Source organism: Haemaphysalis longicornis, unplaced genomic scaffold (genome assembly GCF_048455015.1).
Source record: "Haemaphysalis longicornis isolate Haplotype H1 unplaced genomic scaffold, Haemaphysalis longicornis Haplotype H1 scaffold_3, whole genome shotgun sequence".
NCBI lineage: Eukaryota > Metazoa > Arthropoda > Arachnida > Ixodida > Ixodidae > Haemaphysalis > Haemaphysalis longicornis.
This window is the reverse complement of record NW_027526335.1, coordinates 79,991,375-80,014,383: the sequence shown is the minus strand read 5'-3', so window position 1 is coordinate 80,014,383 and position 23,009 is coordinate 79,991,375. Positions and strand designations below refer to the sequence as shown.

The window sequence follows — 23,009 nt, the reverse complement described above, 5'->3', positions numbered from 1 at the left end:
GGTCGCCAAATCAACGTCAGGAAAGTTTCGTCAGAAACGGACAGTGTTCCTGAAAAATCTGGAATTACAGCGCTTCTGGCACGTTCTGTACGCTTTAAGTTTGTATACATAGCCCGAATTTTACTTCGTAAGTAATTCTTAAACAAGGATTGGTTAAAAACCTGTTGCATCCCTCTCCGCGTACCTTTGCTTACACCACTAGGTATGTCGTCTTCCTCAACGGAGGGGAACAACGGATGCGTCACGAGCAGGCAGGAACTACAGCGACGCTTTCGTGTGGCGAAGCAATCTCCAATTGCAAGCCGAACGAACAAATCGAGTAAGCGCAACAGCTGATAAGTACGATAAATGCGTTACTGCGCTGAAGAAGATTAGCAAAGGCAAAAAATAATAAAAACGCCGGTTGCAACAGCTCAGCGCCCTGCGGATGACTGATTGATTTATTGTATAGGGTTTAACGCGCCGACAACGCAGGCAATGGAGGGCTCCGGATTAATTTTCACCAACTTTAACGTGCGCCGAAATCTCGTGCAGACGGGCGCTTTTTTTCTTTTCGCCTCCATCAGAAGTCTTGCGGATGGGCTTCAGCGCAACAGGACGCGTGCCCGGCGAGAGAGAGAGAAGGGTTGTGTTGCAAAGCAAACTAACAGGATCAAAGCAAAGGCTAACGGGGCTTTCCCTGGCAGTCGCTGGCTTATCGAAACGCAAGAAGAAAAAGAAAAGTTGCAGAACTTTCGCGAATTGCTTACCAGTTTTCAGCGCTTCGCGCTTCTCTGTTTCAGCAGTCTTACGTTACCTTGAACACGTAAACCTAGAACAGCCTCCGTTATTTTTTTTATTTTTTCAGTTAATAGAATCAGGGCGCTCGATTAGACAGCCCGGTGTGATTGTAAGCTCGTTTTTTTACTTCATTAGTTAATCGCGTAAGGGCGCTGGATTGTTTGTGCTTTCGTTACTTCGTTTTCAGTTCCTTTAATTTTTTATAGCATATTTGGCTATGCACGTGCGAATTTTCGCTTAGTTTAGTTATATTATATTTGTTCTGGTTTTTTACAATGATCTGCGTTTACACTAATATAAACGCTAAATGCTTTAGCTCTGCCAGTTAAGCAGTTTTGTGCAGATACAAGGCGTTACCCAGTTCGCGTTGGCGTACTCGACAAGAAGCGCTTACGCATTATAATTAACGAGGAAGAACGCGCTAAGGCGGCACCTGGACTATGGGAACGCAATACGGAAACGGGCGTTCGATTAATCTAGGTCACGTGGGTGTTTGCTAGAGTACCCAAAGCGCCGCTGGAACCTCAATATTTCATATCCATCAGAGGAACAGCCCGTAACCGAACGAGGCCACCAAGCTGACGCGGTGCATCGTTGGTACGCAATTTAGAGTTGCAGTAAGCGGGCTCTAACTCTAAAAGTCGTGCTCCAACAGGAACAGCCATTAATACCCCCTCTCCCTCAAAGGAAAGGGAGAAGAAGAAACGAATTCTAGGCACCCTTTAAAGGTCTTCCGCATTTCGTGCCATTGTATCAATCTTGGCCACTGCGCACTACAGTACCTAAACAAGCACTAAGCAAGTAAGAGCTGCGCACTACAGTACCTAAACAAGCACTAAGCAAGTGTATAGTAAGAGAAAAGACGACCGCAATTGTGATAGTGGCCAACCATCCACGCGAAGCGCTGCAAAATGGAGCGATGTCCTTGGGACGTCCCTGCACGGAATACGACCGTGCGGCACGTGCCGATGACCGAACCCGCGCACGACCCTCGTGCGTTTCGTTCTTCCGCACGTCACGCGTGTGTCACTCGTTCGGGAAACGAAACGGGAGTCAGACAGAACTACGGTGTTGAAAGAGTTATAGACGCGGCAGTGCCCGCGCATTTCACGTTTTATCTCGAACTGGGCGTCAACGGGCACATTTCCAAGGCAAAGACGGCGAGGCGGGGACCGCTGCGCCGAGGTTGTTTTTACACGGGCATACCTTTCCCACTACGTAAATACGACGGCAAAGGTGAAAGTGGCGATCAGGATAATGTCTAGTCTGCTTTGGGCAGTGCTTAACGTGAAGTTTCGAACCCTCCCCATATTTAATCATTACGGGCAGATAACTACGCTTATACAGCCCCGCCCAGCGCCCGGTCAGGAATTTTATCCATTAGGTGTGTAAGTACACAAGTGGCACCAATGACTCCATCAAACACCCCAGGTGTCACGCAGCGGGGATGGATCCCACGTTTGCATCATGAACTGGCACGATTAAAACAAGAACGCAAAAACGACTGGCCGTACCCCTGGAAAATCGCGAAACTAGTTGTACCGAGTGCGGCAGCGTTAATGAACAGAGTCCGCCGTTGGTTTGGAAGAAGAGCCACACACGGGACGGGAGCAGAAAGCAGTATGCTTCTTCCTCCATCTTTTTCACTATTAACAATTAACGGCCGGCCGAACGGACCGCCATTAAAGCCTGACCCCTTAAATGGTACCGACTTTATAGCAGAACCCCTTGACACGGTGTTAACACTGCCCCGAGCGAACCACGCGGCGAGGACTGGTGGGGCGGGGACGCAGCGCTGACCTTGACCTATCTATAGGAACGAGCGTATTATTTACGTCTATCCATGCACCACAATACCTTGAATCCCCAAACTGAAACAAACCAGATTGCCGTGCACGATTTCTCAGTCATCCCTGTTCCCAAAGGACGGCTTCCAAGGTAAATTCACCGTTGATCAATGACCCCTCCCAAGACGCGGAAAGGCACGTGCTCGAACAACTCACCGGCGAACGGGTTCTCCTCGACGATCTCTTCGACGATCCCAGAAGTGGTGGTGGTGGTGGTCGTGGACGACACTAGCGTCGGCGTAGGGGCGGCATCGCCGTTCAGTTCCAGCAGGAGCTCGTCCTCATCCGTCAGAGTGTCCACGTCCCGGGAACTGCGGCGACTACTGCTGCCGTCGCTCCCCAAGCGACGCCGGCGCTGTTGCTGAACCACGTACTCCTGCGGCGGCGGCGGCGTCAAGGGCGCCCGGCGTCGGTATCGCTCGCTAGCCACCTGCCACCGCTAGCGTTTTTTCCTCGAGACGACGCGAGCGCGGAAACATGTGCCGGGCGCAGCTGCAGGGCAGAGGCGTATAACACTGGTGGTGCACTACGCGTTCGCGACGAAACACACGTGAGAAAACGAAGGAGGGTGACGGGAGGGATCGAGCTGGCCGAGTAGGTGCCGCTTGCACGACGGCGGCGATCGACGACGACGCTAGCAGCGGCAGCAGCGGAGGGGGCTTCTATCGCGCCGTCGGAGCCGTCGCCGACGTCGCGCCGTGGAGGCAGCAATAAAGCAACGGCGTGAGAAGAGCGATAAAATAACACGACCGACGACGGCGAGGCGTCGGTTGCTAAGCTACGCGGGCCGACGCCACTGCTCGTCGCGTGTATGCAAGTATGCGACACGGACCACTGCGCAGACGCCCGTCTCGACCCCCGCAAATGACGATGACGACGGCCCGATCGGCCGGGGAGGGGGAGGGGGCGCGAGACCTGTGAACCGAGTCCATTTCCGCGACAGCGCAGGACGACGTATATGCGCAGCAGCAGCAGAGACGCCTTTTAATCACCACGAGAACGAAGGGCGGGAGAGGAAGTGAAGAGAATACAAGTCCGCAGAAAGAAGGGCGTCGCGCGATACGCATGCGGTGGCAGCGAGTCAAGCGGATCAAGCGGTGTGTTCGCAACGGCTAAACGGCGATGCGAGTTGACATAACGCGTCTCGAGGAGGGCGATATCGCTCGGAGGGGAGAGGGGCGCGGTCCGTTGTTCAATCGCGGAACCGGAGCGCGACCGTTGAACATTGTTAACCAAAGAGCTGGCTGACCGGCGGGCCCAACAGATCCCGAAGGAGCCGGGGGAGACGGATCGATCCGACAGACGACCCTCAACCGCGGCGCGAGTCAGCGCTGGGAAAAACCGGCGCCACATCGCGAAAGAGCAACACGACGTTCGGGGCCCACGTGGTCAGCCCCGCTGGTCGGCCGTGTCGGGTAAACACTGCTCGACCTCTTTCGATCGGAACCTCCTCTTTCGTCGTCGTTTCTTCTTTTTTTCTTATCCGCAACCGAGCTGCTACAGCATTTAACCATGCGAAGCCCGTTCCATTTTGGTACCAAGAAGAAGCTGAAACGACAAGAGTTGGCCCGTTTGAAGTGCATTTGACCCTTCGAGGTCCCGAGCCTGCAACAACGAAAAGCTAGCACCTGTTATCTTTGCTCTATCTTCAGTGCGTCATGCGCAGGGCGCGCAATCTACCCACTTGTGAAGTGCCAAGTGTGCTCGCCTGCGGACACTAAAAAAAAAAAAAGAAAAGAAAGAAAAACGAACAGCACTCTCCGGACTAACTACACAGAACCTGTCGGAAGAACAGATACTTATACTTTATTTTATTTTTCTATAATAACAGTGCGGGGTATTCTCGGTTGGTGCACTGTGTTTCTAAAGTGTATAATTCGTTACTATCACACAGACACTAGCGATAAATCCGGCACTAGGAGTGCGGTATGGTCGTGAGTAGAATGCGAGAACCCGTGCTACAGCGAAAGCCAAAATCCACCACCATATAGTACGCTTGCAGCAAGCGAGCAGTTTCGTTCGGAAGATCACCGCCAGAAGAGGTGCAGAAACCAGGAAACTAAAAATATTAAACAGCAATGCAAGCGTGCAGGGAACAACGCAACGAACCAAGTCATTGAGAGAACTAACCGCCCCACACCGCTTAAAACACTGCATAAAGCATTTTAAAAAACAAGAGCCCCTTACCCAAAGTATGTGAAACAGACATATTGGCCCAAACCCGTGAAAGATGTTCCACCGTCAGTGATCGTCTACTTGTTGTGCTCCAAGTAAAGCGATACTCTATAATGCTACTAGGGCTAGGAACCCCACGAATAAAGTTCTCCACCACAACTACCTCGAGCCTCGACTGTACAGCTGCCCCCAACGAGCACATGACCAGAAGAGAACGTGATGGTTGTGCGGGAGGACAGGATTTGAAGCGATAAATGACAAGAACTACAAAAAGAAAAACACGCGGCTGCTCACCAACATATGCTTCTAATATTAAAAAAAAAAAGGAAAACGAGACCAAACGTGCGTTTTTATTTTCTCTTAACATACCCGGGTGGTGCCAAGGCGAGTGACGTATCCGTTTGGCTCAATCAAGCTCATCTGTGAACCCATTTCGAGCCTTCAGTACGCCCCCTTAATGGCTTGTGGACATTTGGGGACATGTGAAGGACGATGCGAGGAAAGGGCGTTGAAAACGAGCTGCACCATCGCTTCGCTCCCTCTGATCACCCTTGCAAGGACGGCGTACACTCACCCTGCTGAGGGGCCTGATCTTGCTGTGGATGCCGGACTCTGCGGTGGCCGGCGAGGGCGGCGGGAACTCGGGCGTGGGCGGCTGCTCGTAGTGGCTGGGGCTGAGCGGGATCTGCACCGTGGCCCGCTTGCTCCCCGACGACGACGAGGAGCTGCGGTTTCCCTGCTGCAGGGACAGGCTCGAGGGACGGTCGCCCTCCGCCGAGCAGGACACTGCGGGGACGCCCGTGTTGTCGCTCGCCGACCGCGCGTGCCGGCCACCTCCGCCGGACAGGCACTCGCTGGCCGCCTACGTGCAGACGGGAAAAAATGCGCGAAGAGGGACACAAATATATATATATATATATATATATATATATATATATATATATATATATATACACAGAAAGAAATGCCGGCAGTCTACAACGCCAAAGAAGGCATAGGGGAAGGTTAGACAATTTTTTTACCGTTAGTGACGTTACATTATTATTAATTTTTATTAATTACGTGAGAAAGAAAGAAAGAAAAACACGCGCCCAGAGTGGGGACCGAACCCACGCCTTTCGATTAGATCTCGAATGCCTTACCAATCCGGCTATCTGGGCGACTGTGTTCTGCTTCACTTTCTGGGGTATTTATATTTACTTCAGACTACACTTCAGACTACACTACGCCACTTCAGACTACACGGGGAGAAGGGGACCTTCTTTTTCAACCCCCGGGGCGTGACGCGAACGTCTACAGCCTGTCATGAGCGGTCAACTGGCGGGAAACCCTCTTATGCTACCTTGGCATCAAGGCTGCCAGAACCGAGGCCCTCGCTAAGCTTTCGCGCGATAATAGGGTTTGGAAATGAGGGGCTCGTTAGGAAATACAGAAAGAAATGCCGGCAGTCTACAACGCCAAAGAAGGCATAGGGGAAGGTTAGACAATTTTTTTACCGTTAGTGACGTTACATTATTATTAATTTTTATTAATTACGTGAGAAAGAAAGAAAGAAAAACACGCGCCCAGAGTGGGGACCGAACCCACGCCTTTCGATTAGGAAATACAGAAATAGGCTCGTTAGGAAATACAGAAAGAAATGCCGGCAGTCTACAACGCCAAAGAAGGCATAGGGGAAGGTTAGACAATTTTTTTACCGTTAGTGACGTTACATTATTATTAATTTTTATTAATTACGTGAGAAAGAAAGAAAGAAAAACACGCGCCCAGAGTGGGGACCGAACCCACGCCTTTCGATTAGATCTACAACGCCTTCTTTGGCGTTGTAGACTGCCGGCATTTCTTTCTGTATTTCCTAACGAGCCCCTCATTTCCAAACCCTATTATCGCGCGAAAGCTTAGCGAGGGCCTCGGTTCTGGCAGCCTTGATGCCAAGGTAGCATAAGAGGGTTTCCCGCCAGTTGACCGCTCATGACAGGCTGTAGACGTTCGCGTCACGCCCCGGGGGTTGAAAAAGAAGGTCCCCTTCTCCCCGTGTAGTCTGAGTGGCGCTGGCTACCACCCTCAAGCGTCAGATACAGTTGTAGTAAATATAAATACCCCAGAAAGTGAAGCAGAACACAGTCGCCCAGATAGCCGAATTGGTAAGGCATTCGAGATCTAATCGAAAGGCGTGGGTTCGGTCCCCACTCTGGGCGCGTGTTTTTCTTTCTTTCTTTCTCACGTAATTAATAAAAATTATTAATAATGTAACGTCACTAACGGTAAAAAAATTGTCTAACCTTCCCCTATGCCTTCTTTGGCGTTGTAGACTGCCGGCATTTCTTTCTGTATTTCCTAACGAGCCCCTCATTTCCAAACCCTATTATCGCGCGAAAGCTTAGCGAGGGCCTCGGTTCTGGCAGCCTTGATGCCAAGGTAGCATAAGAGGGTTTCCCGCCAGTTGACCGCTCATGACAGGCTGTAGACGTTCGCGTCACGCCCCGGGGGTTGAAAAAGAAGGTCCCCTTCTCCCCGTGTAGTCTGAAGTGGCGCTGGCTACCACCCTCAAGCGTCAGATACAGTTGTAGTAAATATAAATACCCCAGAAAGTGAAGCAGAACACAGTCGCCCAGATAGCCGAATTGGTAAGGCATTCGAGATCTAATCGAAAGGCGTGGGTTCGGTCCCCACTCTGGGCGCGTGTTTTTCTTTGTTTCTTTCTCACGTAATTAATAAAAATTATTAATAATGTAACGGCACTAACGGTAAAAAAAATAATCTAATCATCCCCTATGCCTTCCTTGGCGTCGTAGACTGCCGGCATTTATTTCTGTATATATATATATATATATATATATATATATGAAGTTAACAATTTAATTTTGTGTAGAAAAGAAAATAGCGAAAAACGTGCGTCCAGAGTATGGACCGAAGCCACGCCTGGTGAGGCGTGAGTTCGAATTTGTAAAGCGCCTGAAATTTAATCAGAAGGCGTGGCTTCGGTCCCCACTCTGGACGCACGTTTTCGTTACTTTCTTTTCTACACAAACTGAAATTGTTAACTTCACTAACAGTAATAATAAAACAGTCAAACCATTCCCCTGTGCCCCACTGGCGTTGTAGACTTCTGGCTTTCCTTTCTGTATTTCTTCAACGTTTCTTCAACGAGACCCTCATTTCTAACCATATTATCTCCTCTCTCTCTCTCTGTCTCTGTATAGTTATGTTATATATATATATATATATATATATATATATATATATATATATACGCCTACACACACACGTATACATAAATGTTGGGGAAGGGTCTACGTGTGTTCGTCTAAAAAATCTATTCATGCGCTTGCTTATCTTGGAAATACTAATCATAACGCGCGACAGTGGGAACAAGGGAGGCAACTGCCAGTATTTGAACTCAGCAAAATGCCACGCACTTTTCCAATTTTTACGACATCATTTTCAAGGCATTCTATCAGGTTGCCTGGGAACACCCCTGTACAGCCGCTTGAGTAATTAAGGCCTGACGTTCGCTACGCTCCACGCGACGTTGTGAACGCGACGTCTTATAAACGCATTAACCTTGTAACGATTGTTTGCTCTTGCTCTTTGCCGACGCCCCCAGCTAGCAAACATGCCGATGGTGGCCATCATCAGCGCTGCAATGCGTGCCCGCCTTGGGAGAAGATCGACCGCCTCCTTGAATGCGCTTCTCCGCCCCGACCGGAATGCGCAAAAGAAAGAAGAGAAGGTTCAGCTTTCCGTCGAGTTGTGACCACTCGAACAAACGATTTCTTCGACGCGATTTTTCTTCATTTCCGTCAACGCTTCACACGAACAAAAGACGAGCTTACAGCGCGGGCGGCCATTCTACACGAGAAAAAGAAGCTACAACGAAAACCCAAACCAAAGTAAACAACGACAAGAGGTCAGCCTGAACTCATTCCCAACGCTTTCGACGCCGCAGAGAGAACAATCCCACCAGCTGAAATTTAAGGCGCCCAGACGCGTGACTCAACGTGATCACAGTCCTACGCGCCGGCATCAATAGCGATCGATTGCTTTAAAACGCGAGAAATAAAGCGTCAGTGTTTCGAGTCCCCTCGTTCCTCTTCCCCTCAGTTATCTTCGAGGTGTTCTTTTCCCCGGGGCTTCTCCTCCAAGCAGCAGTAGCGCTGAAGATCTGACCCCGGGTATCCTCAACCGACAAACTCAGCCTCCGATACAAAAACTGCACATTTATTTACAGCCCGGCGGGCGACTAAAAAACAGGACTCGCGCGGAGCTCGAAGACGGCGGGCCGAGCTCTCCCGCGCCCGGACCGCGTCTCTCTTGTCTTCATCCCCTCGTCTTGCCGCTGGGGCCGGGGAAGGGGGAAGAGCGAGTCCTTCGTGGGGGTCCAACCCCATGTGCTGGCCATTAGCGCATCCGGTGTGAGCAGGCGCGACCTTCCACGGAATGCACGGCGTTTCAAGGCGGCGCGCGACACGTGTGTTTCATTTGTCCGCTGCTCGTCCCACGGCCCGCGCCCGTTCGTGCGTCGAAGCGCCCGACACCTCCACCACCACTGTGAAACATAACTTCAGGAATGTTTCACACACAAAACACACACCACACACACCTTTGGCACGTGCACCATCGTTCCTTCAGTTGACGACACAATAATCAGCACGGCCAGTGCCTCTTGACACTGGCTGCAGGTCACCATGACAAAAAAGGCACAATCCTCATCTGCTCATTCAGAACGAGCGGCCCTTAGAAGGCGGTACGCACCGGCCGTCGGCGTCCGAAAACACCCCTGCCATGCGGCGCACCCCGTCGAACAACAGTATCAGGGATCCCTCTCCTCCTCGCTTTCTCGCTCGAGAAGGGACCGCTGCCGGCTCGTCAGCATGCGTTGCAGCCAAGCTGCCCTGAGGTGAAGCTGACTGACGCTTGCGCCTCTTTCTAGGTGAACCCTCGGGTTCGGCCGCTTCTGCGCTCGGAACGCCGTGCTGCACTACGCACCGTTGGTCAGCGTAAGCAGCAGAGGGCTGCTTAGCGGTCGCATCAACGTTGACATGCAATGCTGGAGAGGCTATCTCTTCAGCCACTCCTGCAGTCCTACCTGCAACTGCCTGGGGCTGCATTACATAAGCAGCCGTACACTGATTTACACTTTCCGCGCTCAATTCGCTGGAGCTCCCTGCGGCAATCACATTTTCGGGACTCGACATTTGGGGACCTCCAGTAACACAAGATGCAGTGTGCGCGACACCAAATGCATTCGATTCCTCGTGCGATTCCCGTGCCGCTGCATCCTGCAAAGCAACTGGCCGCTCGCCCACGCTTCCCGAACGTTCTCCGTCTCCGAAGGCAGCGACACGCTTAACTGAAGCCAGCCCCAGCCCCTTCAGTTCGGCCGCTACTGAACCACCGTTCAAGCACAAAGCGCCGTTCTCTACCACACACCGTTGTGTGACGCAAGGAGCAGCGAGGGGCTCATCGGCAACATGAACACGAACATGCGACGCAGCTGAGGCTGTTTCTCTTGCTACCAGCTTTTTCACCGGCATGCGCACACTCTCATTCACCTTTGACTGTCTGTCATTTACCAACGCAGCCTCGCGCGTAACACCTTCCTTCACCTCCATCTTCATTTCGGTGAAATTCCCTATGCGGGATGCTTCACTATCCTGCTCCCCGGTTGCAGGAAATCTAAGCGCCCACGAAGGAACGTGCGCCACTATCCTCTCTTCGCCTTTCCCGCGAGATTCTGGTCGTACCAAATCCCGCGAAACAGGACGCTCACGCACGCCCAGCGAATGGGTTCCACCCCACACATCTTTCGGCGTACCGGAACACCCCGGTCCACTCTCTCCCTCAGTGCTAAACATTACTCGTTGAGCAATCGGTGAGGCAGGAACATTGTTAGCACTCTTAAAACGTTCACTCTTGGAACGTTCCGCCGCTAACTCTGCCTCAGCGATTCTCAATTTCGCCAGCAATAGCGCCTTCTGCTCAGCGAACGACATGGCTGACGTAATCATGACGCTTGCTGCCTCGTCAGCCCTCACACTCAGCTCCATCTCACCCTGCCTAGCTAACCACCCCCCATTATCTCAGGGCTGCTCATGAAGCACCCCCTACATGTCATGGTGAGCCACGCACCCAGGATCAAGTGAGGCACTGACCTGCATAGCTCGATGCCTGTATAGATGCCGCACCGGTGCAGATGGAGTATCCATTTAGGCGCGGCTCCTTCCGCCGAAGTGTCCGCCAAACAATCGCCCGCTGACTTCTCGCCTGCCGACAGCTCGCTGCTCCTGCCGCTCCTCCTTCAGCGGGCTGCTGATGCCTCTACTGACCGCTGGTCAAGCTCCTTCTCCGCCGCTCAGCAGGCCGCAGAGATTGCCTCGGTCGCCGTTGAGAAGTCCGTTGAGCGCCGATCGAGCCGCTTCTCCACCAGGCTGGTGAGCTCGTTGCTCCCGCCGATCTCGCTCAGCAGACCGCAAGCTCCGCCCGTCGAGGGGCCCGTCTCGCCCGCCGGCTGGCTGAGTCGTCGCTGTTGAAGATCGTGCCGACTGCGCCAGTTATCTTCGAGGTGTTCTTTTCCCCGGGGCTTCTCCTCCAAGCAGCAGTAGCGCTGAAGATCTGACCCCGGGTATCCTCAACCGACAAACTCAGCCTCCGATACAAAAACTGCACATTTATTTACAGCCCGGCGGGCGACTAAAAAACAGGACTCGCGCGGAGCTCGAAGACGGCGGGCCGAGCTCTCCCGCGCCCGGACCGCGTCTCTCTTGTCTTCATCCCCTCGTCTTGCCGCTGGGGCCGGGGAAGGGGGAAGAGCGAGTCCTTCGTGGGGGTCCAACCCCATGTGCTGGCCATTAGCGCATCCGGTGTGAGCAGGCGCGACCTTCCACGGAATGCACGGCGTTTCAAGGCGGCGCGCGACACGTGTGTTTCATTTGTCCGCTGCTCGTCCCACGGCCCGCGCCCGTTCGTGCGTCGAAGCGCCCGACACCCTCCTATTTTTCAAAGTCTCGCAGAGGAGCTGCGAAGCATCACTTCGAAGCGCACTCTGTAATCTCTGCAAGGCCTCGGGTTGCTCAAGTGTGTAACGGTAGACCCGTCATCACACGACTGCTTTGCTGTTACGCGTTCTCTATCTAGATAACAACGCCGCCTGCGATACAACACTCGCAGTTGAACGACCTACGCTTGCTCCTCGGATTGGGAAGGACCTCCCAAGATTTATTTCGGGCTAATGCTCGCGCAGAGCGTTACACGTCGCACCTGGAGCGTCGGCGTAGCGTTAACGACAAGGTCGCACTGGGCAGTCGGCATTAGTCCATCACGACAGTGCCGAGAAAAAAAGGAGAAAGACGACGAGAGGAAACGGACTTTTTGCTTGTGCAAAGAAAGCAAGTGCATGGGTTCGTTCACCTCCCTTCTATTTGTAAACCGCGTTGTTTTGAGCCTTTGGCTATTGCTGCCCGTTATCTGCGGTGGGAACGTGAAACCAAGTGCAACTTCAGTCACGTGGTTCCTCGTGCACCTCAGATGGGAAGCTGGCGAGGGAGGGGAGAGCGACACCTCTCTCGTCAATTAAAGGGACGCTGAAGTGAATTTGTCCAGATCTTATGCGTGGTACACTGTGCAGCTTTACCCACGCAGATATAACCCATTATATGACTATTTAGCGAACGTCATAATGAAATCATAGGATGTGCGTTTTCAACTGTTCACACTACCGCAGCCTGCAAAATTTTTACTTTTACCCATTTGTTTTGAGTTTTTGTTCGCCCACGGTCACAGGTGGTACAAGTTAAGAATGCTGGCGATCCGCTACGTGGAGGCCTACACGGGCCTGATTTTAAGGCCCGGACACGGCCAGAGCCCGTTTTATGCAGCTCGAGCACGACCCGGGCCCGTAACACCCAGCCCGGGCCCGGTGACTTATTTTTAAGCCTAAGGAGGGCGTTTTCGGGTTTTCATAGCGGGCAATCAGACGGAGCCTCTAGCCTGTGCAGCACGTCATAGATTGAAATGCTAAAAATTTAGGGTTAAGCAGTGCCCGTACTTCAGATTCCACCGTCTTCAGAACACGTCACATCGGCGTATTTTTACAACAGAGACACCATCACCTTTGAAGCCCGGATCCGTGGCAACGTCGCGTGGTTGTCTAGGCCGCAAATTGGCACGCTGACATTTTCGGTGCCGCGTTTAAGTCCACGAGTATGTACAGTACGTGCACTGAAATGTATTACCTGCAGCGGTTTCTCAGCGCTTCTGTTTCCCTAGAATGCGAGTTCGATTGCCGGCCATGGCAGCCATATTTCGACGGATGCGACATGCAAAACACACCTGTACATATAGTTCATATCACAAGCTAGCTGCAGCACTGTGGAGGCTACATTGTTGTCCCCCTCAGGGCGCCTAACTCACCCCGAAGGAAGTGACAAAAGGCGCCGGGGCCTTGCGGTGCCGCTTGCCGAGAGGGGAGAAGGGAGTGTCCTTTCAGGACCCCCTTCACGGCGAGTTAGGCGCCCTCAGTGGGGGCACTATTGATAACAATGTAGCCTCCACAGTGCTGCAGCTAGCTTGTGATATGAACTATAGATATATAGGCTCAGAGTTCCAGGTTGTCCGAATTAATCCCTTCCCCGCTACGGCATTCCCTGCTATAGTATCTTTGGTATAGTTATACCCCAAAATATAAAGTGTTGATGCAGTACATGAAATACCATTAAAATTAGTCTATAGTGAGTAGCAGACCTAGCAAAACACGTTTTTAAAACAATGCGCACAAGTAAACTCAAGGGGCGCCCGGAAATAAACTCACGACATACCTTTTATTGCTCTTTTGAACACTTCACGTTGGAAATATTAACAGCCAGGTTAACAGACAGGCCCATGAATTCAAACCCCAGCCAGGCCAGGGCCCACGGATTCGAGCTTGAGCCCAGCCCAGGCTCGCAACATTAAGCCCAGGCGCAACCTGGGCCCGCCTATAAATGTTTTGGGCAACCTGACCCGTCCCGCGGGCTGGGCCGGGCCGGGCCCGGGCTTTCGGGTCAGCCTGGGCCCATGCAGTGCTCTATCCCCAAGTTCAACGCTGCCTTTTTTTATTTGCCACAGCATGCCCGTTAGCATAAAAATAACCTGTTTACAGGTAGAGATGGGCAGTGCCTGCCCATCTCTACCTATTTGCCACTGACGTCAGCATAACTGCGGGAAAGATAGTGCAAGGGAAATGGGACTAACGAACGTATTTTCTCGTTAGAACATTCACGCAAACAGGCAGCAAGAGAAACTCATAGGAGAGCCTACGTATTCCAGAGTTTATTCTGGTAAGGTAATTTAGAAAATGCTTACAAATCACTTCGGTGTCCCTTTAATACAGCAGTATATACATATACTGAGGATTATAATATAACGGTGCTTAAACGAGCGAGTTTAGAAGAGGCTTCAGTTGTGTTGTAATACTTAGCTGGAGCGGCAGACGAATAACGCAGGCTTCTCATACGATAACGAAAGCGAAGCCTACTTGTCTGCCCCGGGCGCGGCGCCGTTCGATTGTGTGGGCCCGGTTTTTGTTCCTTTATATTGGTATCGATGCTAAATTCACTCTGCTCTCGCGCCCCAATAAATGAAAACACGGAGAAAGCGAGAGACCAGAAAGTAACCTGACCAGAAAGCGATATCAGCTACAACGCTTATGTAACCGAGGGCGAACTTCGGCAGCCGCACATCTCCGACCACAACCACGATTCAAGAAGAAGTGGGTAAGCTTTATTTGCCTTATCTAGACGCCGATTTTCTCGTATGGACACGAGCCATAAACCCATCAATTAAAACCTGAAGTAATACATTTCTAGGATAACTGGAGTGGTAGCTGCATCGTTTCCTGCATATAAGCACACAATGTCCGCTGGGCAATCACCGGCAAAAGCGGAACACAAATCCCGGGCCATCTCCGCTAACGTGAGACCTGGGGAGGGGCGAAGCATGCATTCTATATGTGTATTCTTGGCGCCTTGGCGTTTTCGCCAACGGAGACGGAACCGTTGGGGGTAGAGGTATAAAGCGTTGCTGCACAGGTAGCGTGTCTTTGAAGCACGAAGCTTACTAGCGCGAGGCGTAAACGGGTGTCCCGGTGTTTTAGTATCGTGACTACATGAGACGACGATTACGACGACGACAGGAGACGCCGACAGCCCGAGCCCCTAAGGGGCTTCGTCCCTAATACCCAGTACAGTTTGGAGAGGGCTTTGCTCGGGGAAGATATATGATAACGCCATTAAACTGGTCTTCGCCGTGCAAACACGATGGAGTGTCGACAGTGGCATCGAAGCCCGCAGAGGAAGGCTGGAACTTGCCAAGATTACAGCCCCCATCCAGTGACCCCCCCCTCCAAAAAATAAAAAGAATAAATTTTCAAAGTGGGGTTCAACGAGAAACTGTGTAAACTATGACCCGCGCCGAAGTGCGTTTTTGTATTGCGCCTCCACCAGAGAACCAGTCGGCTCGGCGGCAGGGGATCGAACCCGCGACCTCGAGATCAGCGGCGGAACGCCTTAGGAGCAGTGAACACTGAACTACTGAACTCTGCTTATTCTTCTTCCTTGTTTTTTTTTTCTTTTCTTCCCTTTTCGTTCTTTCGCTTTTCCCTTATCACTGGTTTCATTTTTCACCTGACGTAGCGTGTTAGGCTCTCCGCTGACCAGACCCCGCCAGCATCATTAAAATGCATTCTCAAGATTCTCATAGCCAATTAGCCCCCGCTTTGCCTGCAACAACCAAGCTGATTGCAATTTTCGACAGAGAACCGGAAGTCTATAATACAGACGTTCCCCGTTTGAGGGAAGTATATAGTTAGTATAAGGAGGACAGGTACGTAACCAGAGTGGGGTTCGAACCCCCTCCGATTTTTTTAGGCAAAGCGTAAGCGTGGCATACTGTTTCTCTCGGCAAAACTCCGCCCTTCCCAACCCCATCCGAAAAAAAAAAAAAAAAATGTCTGGCTGCAGCCCTGGAGGAAGGAGGTCGTCGAGGGAAGTGTACGCACCTGGTCGTAGAGGCTGCTGAGCTCGCAGAGTCTGGACGAGGCGTCGCTGTGATTGTCGAGGTGCGCCGGCTGCTGCGTGCCCGGGGCCGCGTTGGGCCTCATGTCCACGTACTCGGCCGAGGAGCGCGAGTCGCCGGACGAGAGCCGCCGCCGCCTCGGGCCGCCCGAGCTCGCCAGGCAGAGCTGCTCGTAGACGCCCCCGCCGGGCGAGTGCGCCACCGACCGCCGGGGAGGCTTCGCGGGGGGCTGCGGGGTCGGGGCACTAGTTCACGCACCCACACCTACTACTGGGCCGTGGTTGTCACCACTTACGTGAAAAGAGGTGTATATGATTCGGTCAAAGTTCGCACACGAATTTCGTTTCTTGGTCTGCATTTTTGGTTCGTGCGGACAAGCTGGCTTGGATGGTTCGCGACAAACTTTGAACACTGTGTTAGACCGGAAAAGAAAAATACCACCGCAGCGATACTCGTAATGACAAGATGAAAATCTTCAAAAGAACGACGGGCTTTCGTTAACGAAATTAGCGAGTACTGTCGTCAAGCAAGTCTCCGTGTTGAGCTTGCTGGTCGAGCATATTTACGAGGATGCAGAGCGCAACGTAAGACGAATGCCGGTCACGATGCACAGGACAAAGCGCTCTGTCCTTGCGCATCCTTACCGTCCTTCGTCTTACATTGCGATCTACATCCTCGTAAATACACTGTCCATCAGACTTGCAGTTGCGAACACAAATCACACAACGCTGTGAGCTATTATTGACCGCGAGAAATATATAGACATTTTTTCTCGTGGGTTTCTCTGATCTGATTCGGTCTCGTGGGAGAAATAAATGCAGTGTACTGCACCACCCGACGAGAAACGCAACGCGTTGAAAGTACGTTCGCCTGCACAAAGAGCTCGTTTTTGCTTTAGTAATCGACGAGAGAGATAGTCTTTCACACACAGCCGGTTTCCTGTGTGAATTTGACACTCGAGTCTGACACTTGTGCTTTTGCGGTGGGTTCCGAGACAATTTTTCACGAAACGAAAGTAGCTTAATATAACGTCACGTGCATGAATCAGAGGCAGCGTGACACGATACCAGCAGATACTGTCGTCACGGCCAACCTTATAAAGCAGCTCTGCTGTTAAAAAAAATTGTAATGCGGGCAATTTTTCCTTTTCGGCGAATTTTCAGCAGTAATTTCGGCCAAAAAGGAAAAAAGAATGTTCAATTGACGCAGATAATTTTAGGAGTCTTGGAATAAACAGGAAAAATAATGTCAGCAAACCGGACCTCGCATCATTTATTACTTTGTTTTCTTTTAAATGTTCGCTTACACTTCGTCGGATTTATGTTTAATTATCCGCAGTCGTGCTCTTCTTAAAACAGGAGGGAGCATAAAGGAAAGGATACTTCCTGGCAAAGACCTAGTAAAGTGTGAAGCGGTGCCGGCTGAAGGGCTGAAGCCTGTTCGCAATATGCATTCCTGCTCAATATGCAAAAAAAGTATTTTGGGCGCGCCTTAGTCCGCGGGCTGTCAACGAGAGAGAGCGCCCGCAGTCCCGGCGCTGAGATAAAATTACCTGAATTACCCAAAAATTACGGCCAGTTTTAACATTGAGCTTTAGCATGCAAAGTAATCACGCTGCTTGGTGCAAAACGCGAAATGCGGAGTCAGCGTCACATGATGCGGAATTTAGATCACGCTAAATTCTGATTCTCTGAACGGTATCTGCGTCCTGAAGGATACGTGAAGTAGACATAGGTGGCACTGGCTAACACGCAAAGCCGAACAGGAATCCACGTAAAGATCTATAGGCCACAAAACGATTGATTAATTGATTGTATAGGGTTTAACGCGCCGACGCAACGCAGGCGATGAGGCGCGCCGTAGTGGAGGGCTCCGGATTCATTTTGACCACCTGGGGATCTTTAACGTGAGCCGAAACCTCGTACACACGGGCGTTTCTGCTTTTGCCTCCATCAGAAAAGCGCCCGCCGCGGCCGGGAATCGAACCCGCGTCCTCGTGCTCAGCAGCACAACGTCCTAGCCACTGGGCCACCGCGGCGGGTTCGCCACAAAACGAGAATTCAGGGAAATTTTCAGGGAATTCTTGAAAAAACTGCGGGAAAAAATGCTACAAAATAGGGAAGTTTTGAACCTAGAAATGGAAATTTGTCTTTCCAGTACGGAACATCGCTGGCAAGAGTGACGTTTCTTCATATATTGCCTGGGTACGTTGTATACAGCCACCGAAAGGTTTAACGGCACTTCCATCTCAGTTTCCGGATGACAAGCGCAGTAGTTCATGACAATCCGGTAAAGGCATGGGCGTCGGCACGGGGTGCAAAAGGCGCACTTGCCCCCCCCGCCCCCCGCGCAAGAAGCACACCAGCACTTGAACCTCCCCCCGCCCTCTCCCCCTCCCCCGCGATGCAACGGGTTTGCCCTCCCTCCCCCCTCCTCAAGACAAAATCCTGCCAACACCCTTGGACAAAAAGTCGTGTGCATATATATTCAATGTTTTTCCAGTGAACACCAAACTATCTGCATATTCGTTTCATTCTTCTCTGTTAAAACAACTTTTCGTCTTTTGGGCAGCTCTGAAAAGCCGCACCACGGCGCGCGACGAAGGATGTTTTCGACCGATCAAATGTGAGAAGTGTCAGCCTTCACGACGTGCATGCAGCTGCAATACGTATGCAGACTGCAGGCAGCGAAGGCGACACTCCGAGAAGCACGAAATCCTATCGGCGCGCAGCCCGAGCTCGTCGGCCAGCGCGACAACGATCCGACTTTCCGGGAACAATAGTCATACATTCCAAGGCATGCGGGCTGAGTCACAACGAAGAAAACAGGCAGGAATAGCTTAGGAAAAAAAAAAAGAAACGGAGGCGTGATTTCTTCTTCCTCCTCTACTTCCGATAAGTCACGCGCGGCGTAATAAAGCTAAAGTTTACGAGTCACATTTCTAGACTTCCTCAATTATTGCAGCCGCCGGTCAAGCCCTTCCTTGCTGATCCTCAAGCACAGCCCGATTCTAAAAAATTACACGATCTGTGATCGCACAATTTAGAAATGTAATGCAGCATTACTGGCACGCTTTTGGAAGCAGAAAACGCCATCCCTCGATTTTATAGGAACCACTCTCCAAGGTAAACAAACTTACGGTAAACAAATTTACTTTTGAATTCTCAAAAATGCGAATTTCGGGGGTTTGATGCGCCGACGCTGCGCCTGGGCGATGAGGCGCGCCGTGGTGGGCGGCTCCGGATTAATTTTGATCACCTGGGGATCTTGAACGTGCGCGGAGATATCGACACGCGGGCGTTTTCGCTTTTCGCCTCCTTCTGAAAAGCAGACACCACGGCCGGGATCGGACCCCCGTCCTCGGACTCAGCAGCACAACCCCTTAGGCACTGAGCCACCGCGGTGGGTTCAGTCAAATAGCCGCTTTACTCGATGTTTTTGTTATCCCCAATAAAGGTCATACAGAACAAGTCATCCCCACTTTTAACGAAACACCCCTTACAGCAAAGTCGACTTCCTGTATAAAACGGAGCTTTACTGCACTTTACCTCGCGAATTTTTCGGTTAAACGACTAATCTGAGAAACACAAATTTTCGATACAAAACGCCACATAATTACGCTCTGCTTGAGCACATCGCGCGCGCCTAGGAAAAAAACAACTGCAGCAATTTTTTTTCTCCTCCAGAGTCACAAAGACGACTTCGAAAATTACTGAAAGGCAGCCAGCGCAGCGCGATGCTCACAGCCAAAAAACACCCCACAAAGAAGAACGGGGCAGGAAGCAATACATCTCTCCTACACGCATACACAAGCAGCGGGTCACGGAAGCAGAGGACCCCGGGAGGGTGACGTGAACTTCCGGACGGAAGCCCGAGGAGGCAAGCGACAAGAGCTCGAGGATCAAGTTTCAAGGAAACCGCGAAAGGCCACTTTTCTTGCTGCTGTCTCGACAGCCTAAGCAGCTCTCGAGATACGGGCATGCAGACTCGCGGCGGTATCGCGTGTCCGTTTACTAAACACTCCTATAAAGCCCGCAAGCGGAAGTTGGCCGCCTATATGGAACGCACGTGGCATCGTTAACCGCGAAAGAGCACTGGGACTCGTAAAGCTTTTGTTGCTCTGCCGACGTATAGTTCAGACGGACGAGCGAATTTAAAGGAATACATTTCGCGGTTTCGGCTCTAGATGTTTCTTTTGTAGCAGCAAGATGCAGTCGGCAACGTTTTTTTTTGTTTTGTTTTTTATCAGAGTAGGGATCATTGTTGAGTACACAGTTGGCAATGCATTATGATACGAAGACGCATGCGCTCTTCGATTTGATGGCCCGTTGAGTTTACAGGCGGCCTGACCCATTTACGGAGGGTAAGCAAGAGCGCCGAGTCGCTGACTACCACCTTGTATGTGCAGCGGCTTCGCGCAAGCCTGGATATACAACACGTTTCTTTCTTTTTTACTTTTTAAGCAGTCAAGAATTTTTTAAATATAGGAAGCTGCAGTTAAGCGCACACCGTTTTCACTGTGTCTTGTTGTCCGCGGTGGACCCACGAAAAGGGGATAACCTTAACTTAATTCGCTAACAAGTCCCCATTATTCACGTTCGGGAAAATGCTTTGAATGAAAAAAAAAAAAAAAAAACTACGAGAGATTACCTGAACATGCGGTCAGACTTCACTGTACGGTTGCTTCAAAAGAAATAAATAAAACGTCGGTGCTATTCCACTCCGTGAAAATGGACGACCAACGGAGTTGTTTGCGGGTTATATGGTCGGCCACCAACTCCCTCTGAAACCGCGTCGCCGGGCTGGGGAAGAGTTCAGAGGCCCCGGGACAGTAGCCCCGCCGAAGTATTGCGCTTTCCTCCTCGCAGTATTCGGGGTCCCGACGGGCATCGCACTTACGCTTGGTGACGGCGGCCCGATCGTCGTCGGTCGCCTCCTTCTACCGCGCTAGCGCCCATTGCCACCTATTTTTTTTTTTTTCTTTATGAGTAGGCTTCACTGTGCAATGAATATTGTGGGAAAGCCAGCTTACAGACAGGCTTAAACCGATCTTTTCAACTCGGCTTCACTGTTAAACACAACTGCCTTGCTGGAACGACATTGTTCCAGGGGCAACTTAAGCCATATTCTGTATCAGAATGCGAATCGCCCGAGGCGAACAGATGCCCGAAGGAAGGGGGTGTGCCGAAGTGAGGGGGATCGGAGTGGCTTTCCTCCGTCGGCGCACCTAAAAGGTACGGTTGGCCTTAGCAGAACCGCTGTAAAATGAATAGTCCCATTTGGAGCAAGAGCGAGCCGAATTTTCAAGTGTCCGGGACGGGTCTCGAGCTCATTGGTTGGCGTCTGCCCTCCCTCCATTGCTACGAGGCAAGGCGCGGACGGCGACAAGCAAGCTGGCGGACGGGCCGTGGCGCCGTCGAGTACGTGATGGCTGTCAAAGTCACTTATGCCGGCTCCTCGCGGGATGATGGGTACCATGGGTCCGAACGCTTTCTAGTGGCGCAAAAGCTGAAAATTACGGCCCGAATAATGCCAACCAGGATTACTTTCCCTCCGACTGACACCCGAGGTGTGCGACTTCCGTCTACAGAGCGTGTTAATGTTTCCATTAAAACCTTGACCCCCCCCTAAAAAAAAAGAAAAGATTGCAGCCGAGTTCACGCTCACCGAATTTGAAGTTGATAGGAAATGACTCGCTGACTAGCTATACAGTCAGTAATTCGACCCAAAGAATATACGACGCACCAAAAAATTTCTTGGGTATGTTTAGTGTTCCACATAAGCGGCAATTCGAAATAGCCGGGTTTGATATTAATATACGCTACGTCCGCGACAGCGTTTGGTCCACTTATTACTTTTTTTGAGTAATCGCTTACGATTAAGTGCATGCCGTTTTTGCTATGCTTGTAAAGGTTCGTGGAAGGGAATAGTCGCTATACAGGTGCTAAATTACTTCCATTTTCTCACTTTTAGCTCTACGTCATTAGGCGCTGGCGTCACCTCGCAGCTTCTGTATAATACACGACAACTTATGATCCCAATTACCACAAATTATTACTACAACTACCATAAATTACTACAGTCGAATCACTTTTATTCGAAGCCGCAAAACGCGAAGCCTTCTCCCACGCAACCTGAGTCAAAGTCGAAGTCCAAAATCTAAACTGCCTCGAGCATTTCGGCACGGCGCAATCGGGTAGACGTCGACTTCATTACGAGGGGAACCCAGGTTCTATCCCAACCACAGGAAGCGTTTTTTTTTTTTTTTCCAGGCGCTTGATGTGCCTTCGCCTATCATCACCAACCGTTTTGTGAAACCCATTTTGTAAAGTTTGCTTCCCTGCAGTGCGTTTTGGCGCGACGTTGAACGCCCCCCAGTGAGGCATAAAAAGGGATAATTTCAACGGGACCACAGCTGGCACCAGCAAAGTGACCTGCGCTTGAATGGGGACAACTGACTTTTATTGGAGGCCGAACCATGCGCGACGGTTAATTTCGCCAATATCAACATCAGGAATGCATTCTTCCAGAGGTTGTTACATATGTGTGTTTTCTAGCACCTCTATATGGCTATTCTCGGTGTTTGGGTTTGGCGTATTGTTGCAGTCGGTCACGTCTCGTAGTCCGAAAGTGCGCGCCTGCTTCTTTGGGTTCGCATCTAAAATTGTTCATTGCACAATCCGTACTTGAGCTGTACGTAACTATTGACATTGCACCCCTAAAGACGTGCAGTATAGAGCTTCCTTTATAGTGCGTGCGTTTCTAGAAATGGTATACAGCGCTGTAGCGCTCATCAAACGGATCCCCTCTCGTTTTTGGCGAACTAAGGTTAGTCCGAACTAGGGTTTCTCTACAGGAACCCTAGTTCGGCAATTTCTTCGCTTTGCAACACTGGAAACAGCCACGGACATGGCCGAAGTGCCACGGACATGGCGCGGCTTGTGCCACTGCGCCCGCACGCCGAAGAAAAAAAAAAGCACCGGCGTGCATTGGCTGCTCCGTTTCAACCCGATTCTCAACAATGGTGTCAATAAAGATTTTATTAATCGCCCTCACATTGAAGTCGAGGCATTACTTTTCGCTCGGTGGGGTAGAGTGGAACGTTCAACACACATCATGTGCTTAGCACGGACAAGTACCGCCATCCCGCGGAGC

General features: G+C 51.2%; 1 protein-coding gene across 1 annotated transcript in view; it reads right to left on the bottom strand.

The window, feature by feature from the left end:
• Positions 1 to 23,009, bottom strand: part of LOC144174722 (uncharacterized) — a 98,527-nt gene that overhangs the window by 22,639 nt on the left and 52,879 nt on the right. The window contains exons 7-9 of the mRNA XM_077703552.1: positions 15,838 to 16,083; positions 5,377 to 5,664; positions 2,784 to 3,003 (exon numbers count right to left, since the gene is read on the bottom strand). Of these exons, the coding sequence (XP_077559678.1) occupies positions 2,784 to 3,003; positions 5,377 to 5,664; positions 15,838 to 16,083 (754 nt within the window). The remainder of the gene's footprint in view (positions 1 to 2,783; positions 3,004 to 5,376; positions 5,665 to 15,837; positions 16,084 to 23,009) is intronic.